Source organism: Tamandua tetradactyla, chromosome 12 (genome assembly GCF_023851605.1).
Source record: "Tamandua tetradactyla isolate mTamTet1 chromosome 12, mTamTet1.pri, whole genome shotgun sequence".
Classification (NCBI taxonomy): domain Eukaryota; kingdom Metazoa; phylum Chordata; class Mammalia; order Pilosa; family Myrmecophagidae; genus Tamandua; species Tamandua tetradactyla.
In genome coordinates, this window is record NC_135338.1 from 28,725,598 (window position 1) to 28,737,859 (window position 12,262).

The 12,262-nt window shown below is 36.4% G+C and overlaps 1 protein-coding gene across 1 annotated transcript; it reads right to left on the reverse strand.

Moving 5' to 3' along the window:
- Nucleotides 1-214: 214 nt before the first annotated feature.
- On the reverse strand, nt 215-2,707 carry LOC143651934 (disintegrin and metalloproteinase domain-containing protein 21-like). Its single transcript, XM_077122873.1, has one exon. The coding sequence runs from the start codon at nt 2,572-2,574 to the stop codon at nt 358-360; it is 2,217 nt and encodes a 738-aa protein (XP_076978988.1). The 5' UTR covers nt 2,575-2,707; the 3' UTR covers nt 215-357.
- Between the last annotated feature and the right edge of the window lie 9,555 nt (nt 2,708-12,262).

Sequence of the window (12,262 nt, forward strand, 5' to 3'; positions counted from 1 at the left end):
CGAGATTAAAAAGTCCTTGAAACTGTTCAAATAATTGCATAAATTATTTGATTTTCTAAAAGGGCATCTATAAAAATTAGGATCCAAATCTTAAGTACAGGTCCTCTTTTTACAGAATCCAAGAGTTTCTGCCATCACCCATAAAAGTATACAGAACATGACCAGACATGGAAAGTTAACCAAATTAAAACACAAAAAACCTTTCTTAATTGCCAAGTCATTTTATTTCAAGGTGACAACCTCACTATACATTAAGGATTATGTAATTTCAGAGTGATTATTGATCCTTTTCCCACTAAGTGCCAATACTATTTCCTCTTTTGTGGTCTCCTGTTAGGATACATTGCCACCATCAATTTACGTCTCTGCCCTTCGTCGTATATGTCTTAGTATTTGTGAAAGGGCACCAATGATAAATGTAACCAGAATTAGACTTGTGCGCACCATTACTATCACTAGTATCTTGCTTACATTAAAGATTATGTTGACTTGAATACCATATTCTCTGGCAGGTGGAGGACCACTATCTGTACTGCCACCTGTTCCTATCTGTTCACAAAGTGGTGGTCTCCAACCATGCTGACAGTGGCAATTTCTGTTGTTGTTGCAGACTCCTCTGAAATTGCATTTCTTCACATCACAATCAAAACCCAAGTCTTGATAATAAGTACAATTCTGTTTTAAACAGTATCTTCCAGGGCCGCAAGTTGCTCCATCCACCACAAGCCCCATTTCAGGCAATTCTACCCCAAAATGTGCCTCATATCCAAAGCATGTTACTTGTTTCCTACCTGGTATTATTATGTGACGAAATGTAGTGTGCTCACCTCCACCAGGGATATATTTGGTACTACCACAGTGCAGCAGTCCACAAAGAACATCATCCTCTTCACATTTAAAAGGCTTTCCTCCCCCTGCTTGCACCCTCACCCCACAGTTTCCAAATCGGTCACCTATCATATTCAACTTGTTATAGCATGTTGGTGCAGCATCTTTTATATGTAAGCCAAAAAGGGCTTGACACTGCATATCACGATCACTACAATTTCCTCTCATACAAACGGCTGATGGTGAACATGGGGTTCCATCTTGGACATAAAAGTCATTTGGGCATTCCTGTGCTTTCCCATCACAATATTCTGGTAGATCACAAATACCATGTATATCTCTGCAGATTAGTCCAGGAGGGGCATATTTACAGCTACTGCAGCAACTTCCTGTATTACAAACACTGCCAAGGGTGAGGATACAGTTGGTCCCGCAGCATTTATCATTTGTACACTCTTTTAAGGAGCCACAGTCACATTCTTCATTCTGATTTATGACCTTGTCTCCACAACGAGGAGCTATATAAGGAAAGTTAGTGTATGGAACATTTTGTGGACTCAGACAAGGATCCCATCTATTAAGCCATGCATGCAGTGTTCCATAAGAACAATTGCTCAACATATCTAGAAGACCAGGCACAGGAGCCATGACACAGTTGGTTCTTCGAAAACAGTGACAACTTTCTTTATCATGTGTAAGTTCAAATGCATGACCTACTGCATGTGCTGCAATAGTGGCAGCCAGAAATATGTGAAACATTGACGCATGTACGTATACCACTCCCCAGTTAGCATTGCATATGCTATTTGCAGTGGCATGATATCTGTGCTTTCCTAATTGATGTCCTGTAAGAAGAATTGTAGCATCGTGCGGTATGTGCTTGAACCATGCGTGAAATTTCCACACACCAAAATCACTTGCAGTTGCAGCTGCAGACCATGGTCTATTAAGACTCACTATATCACGACTGTCCCATATGCACAAAACACGTATGTTCACTTCTAGACGACCTTGTGCATAAATGGTATGCAGTATGTTGTTAAAGAGCACTATTTTCTCTATTACATTTGTCTTGTTCGGGTTTAGTCTAAACAATGAATTGGAAACTGTATAGTGAAGTTTCAGGTATTTCCTATGTGGCCACCACAGATAAATGGGGCCTGCTCTAGGAGTTTCTGCAAATTTTGTCTCTTCAAATGCTTGATTTCTTTCTTCCCCTTCATTCCTACACCTTTCAGCCTGGCCTGATGTTCCTTCTGACACAAGCAAAGAAACCACGTGCTCAAATTTGGAAGATGCCTCCAAGGGTTTGATCTCATAAGTAAAGTCATCCACCTGCAGCATGCCACGCAGACCCCCATAGCAGGTGTCCAGTGTGGCCATGGACCCAGGAACCCCTTCCAGGAAGCTGTAGTAATAGCAATCTCGAGGGACATAGGGGTAATCCTCCTGCATGGTGCCTTGATCACTATTGGTAATAACAGGAAAATGTCTGGGCAGCAGCCTCTTCTTTACCTTCATGTGAACCACGTGTCTTCGGCCATGGAAGCGCATGCTGTAGGAGAGCTGGCCTGACATCTCAGCTCCACCCACCCTGCGGGGCATCTTCCTGGGGATCACAACTTCAGAGGAAGTGAATCTCCATGCTGGTGGGTCATGGGAGCAGCAGACAGAGGACCAGAGGGTCCAGAACATATGCACCAAGAGAGGACCTCTCAGGAGAGTCTGGGCCCAGGCAGGACCCATGAGTGTGGGGGCCTGAGAGCTAAGAAAATGCAATCAAGTGGGTGACAAGTCCAGACAAGTGTGAAACAGCAGCTTTCCCAGCAGGGCAGTCATGAGGAGATTTGAGTGGTGCTGGTCTCCACTGAGTGGGGGAGGTGGGGTGGGGAGGTTATTACGTAACAATGGAGGGCTCATTAGGGGAGGCTTGGTGAACTGAGGACCCTAGGACAGGAGACCTAGGGAAGATGGAAAATAGGGGAGCTAAAGAGTCCTGTATTCCCTTGGGGAAAGTCACAAAAGAAGAATAAATGTGTTTGGTGCAATTTCAGAATAGTTATAATGAGTTTTTTCCCAAATCATAATGAAGAAAGGAGTTTGCATCTAATTAAAAAAGGGGATGTAAACAATAGTGAGGAGAGAGGAAGCTTCTTCTTGCATGATTTTATTTTCTTTTGGGGGGTGTGTTGATACTTTTTTTTTAATTTTAATTTTTTTTAAATACCAGAAAACACCAAACACAAACATTCCTAACTTTTGATCATTCCATTCTACATATATAATCAGTAATTCACTATATCATCACAAAGTTGCATATTCATCATCATGATCATTTCTTGCAACATTTGCATCTATTCAGAAAAAGAAAAAGAAAACAGAAAAAAAATTCATAGATACCATACCCCCCACCCCTCCCCCTCATCGATCACCAGCATTTCAATCTAAAGTTATTTTATCATTTGTTCCCCCTATTATTCATCTTTATTCCGTATGTTTTACTCATCTGTTGATAAGGTAGATAAAAGGAGCATCAGACATAAGGTTTTCACAATCACACAGTCACATTGTGAATACAATCATCTTCAAGAAACATGGCTACTGGAACACAGCTCTACATTTTCAGGCAGTTCCCTTCAGTCTCTCCACTACATCTTGACTAACAAGGTGGTATCTATTTAATGCATAGGAATAACCTCCAAGATAACCTCTCGACTTGGTTTGGAATCTCTCAGCCATTGACACTTTATTTTATCTCATTTCACTCTTCCCCCTTTTGTTTGAGAAGATTTTCTCAATTCCTTGATGCTGAGTTTAGCTTATTCTAGGGTTTTTCTCAGTCTCTTGATGCTGAGTCTCAGCTCATTCCAGGATTTCTGTCCCACATTGTCAGGAAGGTCCACACCCCTGGGAGTCATGTCCCATGCAGATGGAGGGGGTGGTGAGTTTGTTTGTTGTGTTGGCAGGAGAGAGAGGCCACATCTGAGCAACAGAAGAGGTTCTCCTGGGGGTGACTCTTAGGCCTAATTTTAAGTAGGCTTGACCTATCCTTTGTGGGGTTAAGTTTCATATGAACAAATCCCAAGATTGGGGGCTCAACCTATAGCTTTGGTTGTCTGCACTGCTTATGAGAATATCAAGAATTCAACTTGGGGAGGTTGAATTTTCCCCCTTTCTCACCATTCCCCAAAGGGGGCTTTGCAAATGCTTTTTTATTCACTGTTCAAATCACTTTGGGATTTATCGGGGCATCACTCTGGACAAACCAACAAAATCTTATATCCTACCCAAGGTTCCATGTACTTATGGTGTTCAATTAAGCTGTCTACATAAGTTATATTACAAAATTCTTGCAAGGGTTTTGAATGTACAATTAGCCTGACTCACACGTTATAGAAATAGGGTAGAGTTGAGGAGACTGATGGAAAAATAATATAGATAGACATCATAAATGGAAAAAGTGAAGGTATAATTATTAAGAGTTTCTTAATGTAGCTATACTTATACTTACCTTAAGATCCAGAAATGCCACTCCTATGATTTGCTCAAATAGTCTTGTATATGAATATCCATAGCAGAGTTATTCTTAAATTTATTCCAAAATCTGAAAATAAACAGAGTCTTATATAGGCAAATGGATAAATACCTGGTGGTATGGTCATCCAATGGAATAACCCTCAGTGACATAAAAGATTGAATATTCAAATGGGCAATGAACAGGAAAATCTGACCCACTATTAGCAGTAATTAGACCAGGAAAATCTGGCCTGCTACCTGCAACAATTAGAGTAGGAAACTGACTTCAAAGTGTCTGTGGAGAGATGAAGAAAGGCACCAAAGGCTTTTTCCATAGAACCCCAAAGCTGGGCTTTCTTCACTTGTCCAGAAAAATGCAGCCCTTTCACTAACTCTCCAGCAGCTCTGAGGAAGCCTAAATCTTTAAGTCTCCTCCTCTGTGGCCCCTGTCTGAACTTGGTTGAACCCATGGCTGGCACTGCCTTTGTCTGGGATGGACAAGTGATCCCAAGTCGCTAATTGAAAACTTTGATCAGTAACAAGTTGTGTCCACATTTTCTTGAGGAGGAGAAATTTTTATGTCCTTCTCGGTCCTTCCCTGTCACCAGTGAGCTAGTCAGGAGCTTTACCTCAGGCCAGCCTGCTGCAATAGAGGGGTCCAGGTGCAAGTAGCCTACAGGCAGAGACAACAACTTATTCTTTTTAACTTTATTAGTTTTTTCCTCCCACTCTTCCTTGGGTGTTGTACAGTGTTCTTTGGTCACCAGGGTTTCAAAATATTTGTTTCAGACAGTTCTTTCTTGTTTAATAGTTTTCTTTTTTTGCCTGCAAGACTGAGTCCTGGAGTTCCCTACTCTTCCACCTTTCCACAGTCCCACTACTCAAACGTTTTCTCATCTAAAAAAGCACTTAACCCTTTAGGTAATAACTCTCTCCTCCTCTCCCTATGCCTGTCTCTAGTAACCTATTTTATACCATCTGTCTTTATGGAATTTGCTTCTTCTGGGCATATCATATCACCAAGATCACACAATATTTCCTTTTTTTGCATCTGGCTTATCTCACTCAACATACTATCTTCAGTATTCATCCATGTTGTAGCACATATTGGGATTTTATTCCTTTTATTAGCTAAATAAAATGCCATTGTGTGTACATACCTCATTGTGTTTATTCATTCATCTATTGATGGATATTTGGGTTGCTTCCACCTTTTGGCTATTGTGAATAGTGCTGATGTCCAAATATCCATTCAAGTTCTTGCTTTCAACTCTTTTGGTTATATCCCAAGGAAAGGGATTGACCTGTGGTATGGTAAATCTTATTTTCAACTTTTCTGAGGAACCACCAACCTGATTTCCAGTGGCTGAACCATTTTATCAATGCCACCAACAATGTATAAAATTTTCTATTTCTTTTCAACCTCACCAACACTTAATTTTTTTTTAATTGCCATCCTATTGAGTGTGAAGTGGTATCGCACTGTGGTTTTGATTCACATTTCCCTGACAACCAACGATGTTGACCCTCTTTTCATGTGCTTATTTGTCATTTTTTGTATTTTCTCTGGAGAAATATATATCCAAGTCTTTTGACTATTTTCCAATTGGGTTGTCTTTTTGTTGTTATGTTGGATATCAAACACTAATAGATATGTGGTTCACAATTATTTTCTCCCATTCTGTAAATTGTCTTTTTACTTTCTTGATAGTGTTCTTTAAGGTACAAAAGTTAATTTTGATGAAGTCAATTTTATCTAATTTTTTTCTGTTTTTGCTTGTGCTTTTAGTGTCATATCTAAGAAACCATAAACAAATCCAAAATTATGACAGTTCCCCACATGTTTTCTTCTAAGCATTTTATGATTTTAGCTCTTGTGTTTAGCTTTTTGTTCCAACGAGCATTAACTTTTGTGTATGTTGGGAAGTAAGGGTACAACTTCATTCTCTTGCAAGTAGACATTTAGTTTTCCCAGCAGCATTTGTTTAAAAGGCCATTATTTCCCCAATGAAGGACCTTGGCAACCTTGTATAGCCAATCAGTTGGCCATAGATGTATGGGGTTATTCTGAACTCTCAATTTTATTTCATTAGTCTAAATGTGTATCTTTCTGCCAGTGCCACACGGTTTTGATTATTGTGGCTTTATAGCAAGTTTTTGTGCTTGTTTGTTTAAAATGAAAAATTTATTTGCTCAGTACCCCAAATAGGATGCAAGCACTGCCCACTGTCATGACAAATATGCAGATCAACTGAAAACTTTAATTTAAATGAAGGTAACTATCTTTACTTGCTACGGTGACATATTCCCAAGAAGAATCTTTTATTTAGTTAACTATACATTTCAATAATAGGTGGTAATGGATTAAGTGGAATTTAGCTTCTGTAAATTGACCTTAAAAATAAAGCTCCAAATCTATTCATCCCTGTTGGTCAAACACTGTTTTAGTTTGCGAGCTACTGGAATGTGATATACCAGAAACAGATGGCTTTTAAAAAAGGGGAATTTAATAAGTTTTTAGTTTACAGTTCTATGGCTGAAAAAATGTCACAATTAAAACAAGTCTATAAAAATGTCCACTCTAAGGCATCCAGGGAAAGATACTTAGGTTCAAGAAGGCTGATGATGTTTAGGGTTTCTCTCTCAACTGGAAGGGCACATGGCAAAGTCTGCTACCTTTCTCTTCTGGCTTCTTGTTTCGTGAAGCTCCCCAGGAGATGTTTTCCTTCCTCATCTCCAAAAGTTGCTGGCTGGTGGACTCTCTGCTTCATGGTTCTGTGGTGGTCTCTGCTCTCTCAGAATCTCCTCATTATCCCATCGTTCTCAAAGGAACTCTCTAGTTCGTGATTCTGCAGCTGTCTGAAGCTTTCCCCAGAATACTTCTTTTTTTATAGGATTCCAGTAAACTAATTAAGACCCACCTTGAATGGTGGACATGTCTCCACCTAATCAAGTTTAATACCCACACTTGATTGAGTCACATCTCCATGGAAAAAATCTAATTAAAGTTTCCAACATACAGTACTGATTAGGGATTAGAAGAAATGCTGCCTTTACAAAATGGGATTAGGATTAAAGCATCACTTTTCTAGGGTACATAAATCCTTCAAACTAGCACAAAAACTATAACTAAAAATTTCAAGTAAGTGCAAAAGGGAAGAAAGGACTTAGTTATCATTTTTATTTGAACAGTCCAGAGAAAAATGGTTGCTATAAATACAACTGGCTAACTGTTAAGTCTGAGTGATCTAAAGCAGTGTAGTAATGAATTTTGGTCTCAAACTATACAATGGTATCATGTTCTTTATTATCATTATATCATCACTGATTTTTAAATATTTTTTAACATTTAAATTTTGACCCATTCATAATGGATTTTATACAAACAAAGGCAAATCCATAGACAGCATACACACCAGGCCTTTTGGCACTGTGCTTAGCACACAGAGACAGGAGTGGTGAATTATGTATAATTTCCTATTGCCTGATGGTTTCTGTAGCACACAGTTCTAGGCGCGGTGGAAGACAATTGACCATAGACTATGGGGATTATAAGCTCCATCTTTTGGGAAGCAGTGTCTCTCCCTGAAATAGCATTCAATATTGATAAGACATGGTAGAACCCTAGTCCACATCTCTCTGATGCCACCTCGGAATTCATTGCTTGGTAGACCATCTACCCCTTCCCTGATGCGATTATGGGTCTGGGGCTCAGGCTTAGCAATTAGAGTAGTATAATGTGACAGAACATTGCGCCTATCTCACCTTATTTTCCTACCTAAGCATTCATGATTGATGGAACACTAGTCACTTCCCTGTGTGATCACTCCACTAAGGTCCAAGCTCTGCAGCTGCAATGATATGATATGGCAGATCAGTCTCAGTTTTCTCCAAAATTATTGCCTTACTGTTGGTTTGTAGTTGATTTCTATGAACCTCTGCAGGTCAACTTCTTCTCTGTTAGGCCAACCTATAGTGAATCAGTCTTAGACAAATCAAGTCTTCTCAGATACTGTAAAATGAACTTGGGACTAACTTTTAAAACAAAATAATATACTCTCAGCAAAGAACATGTTGTGGGTACAGAGGCAAGTGGAGTGTAGAAGCAAAACTATTATCACTCTTTCTTCATTGGTGAGGTAATGGAGAAGTAAAGACATTTTAAAGGCTTCATCTTGGTAGAGGGCAGAGGAGCGGGTAACTAAATTCTTTGGTGACAATAGAGGAAGTAGTCAAAGCAAAGATTCTGGAGTCATTTCCTAGCTTGGACAAAAAGGAGTTACATTCCAGGGCCTGGTACATACCTTTCTTGTTTTCTGCAATGTTTAAAAGACATCTTTTGGCAATGTCATTAGTGTCACTACTGAATTAGGTCAAAGACAGAACATAATGGTAATATCACTAAGGATCTTGTGTACATTCAATTTTAAGACAAAGCTGAATTAGAGGAAGGAGGGATAATTAACAGCTTCCCATTTTTTTACTGCTTCATTATACAATTTGTAATAGGCTGTTTGTCATCCATGTGACATACAATTAGTGTTGATATTAAAAGTAGTTTACGACATGGATTGCTAACATTTCCATGTGGTTTTAATGTTTACTATTGGGAGAAAGGAACAGTTTACATTTGGGTGGTATCTTTTTTCACTTTGAAGTGGCCAAAATGGGAGTGGAAAAAAATTTTTTTAATTTTTTTTCTTCAATTGGAGAAGTCATGCATAAAATACACAAAATAAAGAGTTTCCATATACCACCCTAATATTAACCCAACTATTCACTAGGCTGGAGAAATTTTATAGATGATTTATATGTTTAGCACTGAACTTGTGGTACATTGTGATTTTACAAGGCCACTGATTAAAAGACTTTCATGCATTAGCAAAGAAAACTGCCTTCATAATGGGTTGTTATGCAAGGGGGTAAAAGAATATCTGGCTCTAGCTACAGGTGGAGTTTTGTGGGTAGATAATAATTAGAATGAAATATGAAAAGTTGAATTATGTATATCACTTGACACATATTTCAATGTGTATACCTTTATGATTGCAGCTATAGAGTGCTTCTAACAACAAAGCTTATTCAAATTAACTATGGGGATAGGCAGTAGCAGTAAATTAACTGAAGACAGATTTGATTCTGCAAACTAAACAGAATAAATATGTATGAAGAATAATACATGATTTTAATACTGCAGCAAAATAATGGCAGAACTACAGTAATTTTGGAAATAATTTACTAATGGTATTAAAATATTGATCAAACAATATAAATATTCAGGTAACATCAGCATTTTAAATATATCAAATATTCAAAATCCATGGTATGATGAAGACCAGTTTAATTATTTAATGTATTTCAAATAAAATGTTCATGCATCACAAAGTAGCAAATAAACATATTTATAAAAATAATACTTAGAATAACAAAAATTAATAATTTTAACTATGAGCAAGTACATGAAGTATTAACGTTAAAAATAAAATAAATATTATAAATATGGTTTAAATGGTATAAATAAAACATTACATAAATTAACAGTTACAAATAAGAATAAAGTACTCAAAGATGAATTAAATATTTCATAACTATGAAGAAAAGATAATGAATAATGAAAAATACTTAAAATTATATATTGTGTATACTTACTTTTTTAAAAAGTGATCTCCCTAAAATAGGTTTTTTTTTTTTTTGCATGGGCAGGCTTTGGGAATCCAACCCAGGTCTTGGCATGCCACTTGAGCCACTGTCGCACCTCACCCCAAAATAGTTTTTAATGAAGTCATTGTTGAGCTATAAACATATTTTTCTGTGTAAAAATATTTCTGTTATAAAAATGTTTTATATGTCTCCATTCTTTGGAAGAATAATGCAAAAACAGTTGCAAGCTGATTCCAGATTCTTTCTTCTGATCTTTCACTTTCAAATGATCCTCACTTGGTGATAACTTTTTGATATTTTCAAGTTCGTGTCTGTGCATTGTCTATAATCTTCTCTTATTAATAGAGAGCTGTAGTCTTTCTAATTTACAGTTGAGCTTTGGATGACAAACTGGGATATTTAACTTTTGATCAACCATGTTTTGTTCAGATTAAAAAATCAATTAATCAGATAAGGAGTTTTCACTGCTAATAATTCTTTTAGCTTGACTTATGCCTTTAAGGATTCAGAGAATGTTTTAAGGTATTTATTATGTAATGAAGTAGGAAAACACTAATCCAATGTAGGCTGTATTAAGGAAAGAGTACATATTCTAATCTCTAGCATAGGACTGTCTACTATAGGAGTCATTGGTCACAAGTGACTGTTGAGCACTTGAGACGTGGCTGGCCCAAATTGAAAGGTGCTGAAAATGTAATATACACATTTGATTTTGAATACAATGCAGAAAAAGTAAAATATCTCATTAATAACTTTTCTACTGATTGCATGTTGAAATTATAATATTTGAATATATTGAGTTATAGAGATATATTATTAAAATTAATTTCAATGGTGTATTTCCCACTGTTTTTAATGTGACTACTAGAATATTTAAAATTAATATGTGGTTCACATTCTATTTCTTTTGGACAGCACATCTCAGGAGTAACCACTATATACTATACAAATGTAGGACTAATACAAACAAGATAACATGAAATAATAACTAATAACTGATACATTTTTAAAAGGCAGGGAAAAATAAACAATGAAAAGAGAACACAAAAATTGCAAGACGAGACTAAAATATCAGCACTTACATTAAATCAAAATGGAATAAACATATTTGTAAAAATACAGCGAGTCAAGCAAGATAAAATAACATAAATTCCAAACTCTCTTTTATGAGATTAGTGCCACTTGCTATCAGACAGAGACATTATAAGAAATGAAAACTAAAGAAAACTATTCCTCATGAATACAGGCATAAAAATATTAACAGAATATTAACCAACCGAATACAGACATGTATATAGAAGATGATGGTTATTATGCCCAATTGGAATTTATTCTAGCAATACAATGTTGCTTTAACATTTGAAAATCAATCAATGTAATTAACTATAGTCAAAGAACACAGAGAAAAATCATATGATCATCTCAGTCGATACAAAGCATTTGACTTTATTCAACACCCATTTATGATGAAAACTCTCATTGAACTAGGAATAGATGGAAACTTCTTCAACCTGATAAAGAGTATCTATGAGATAGCTATAGTAAAAAGCATATTTAATGATGAAGAATTACTCCTACTTTAATTAGGGACAAATGAAGGATGTCTACTATCATTCTTGATTTCAACGTAGTAATAGAGGTCCTAGCCAGTATAATAAGGAAAGAAATAAAAATAAAAAGGCATACAGATTTGACTTGAAAAAAAAAAAACATTTGTAGTCAAAGACAACATAGTCCAGTGCACAGAAACCCCTTTAAAATTCTAAATTGAAGTCCCTATAAATATAAATTTAATTTACAAAGTTCCTAAGACACAATGTTATTCAGCAAAAGTCAAACCTATTTCTATGTATTATCAATGGGAAAAATTGAATTTAAAGGTACAATTTACAATAGTATCAAAGTCATGAATTATTTTGGATAAATTTACAAAATATATGCAATATGTGTGCACTGTGAAGTACAGCAGACAAGAATTTTAAAAAACCTAAAATAAATATCCAATTGGATAATTTATTATTAATTAAATGTATACACACAAATGACCATTCAATTCCTAGTAATTTATACAAGTGAAGTAAAAATATATGTTTACATAAAGACTTGTACATGAAGGCAATGGTAGCTTATACAATAGCTATAACCTGGAAATATTCCAAATATTAATCAACCAATGGATGAATAAACATAGAATGCAATAATACTCAGCAATACAAAGGAATGGACAAAATTTTCATGTTGAAAAGACCACTACAGA

Excerpts from the sequence above, each read along its gene's own strand:
- LOC143651934 (XM_077122873.1), bottom strand. The coding sequence starts at position 2,574 with ATGGGTCCTGCCTGGGCCCAGACTCTCCTGAGAGGTCCTCTCTTGGTG.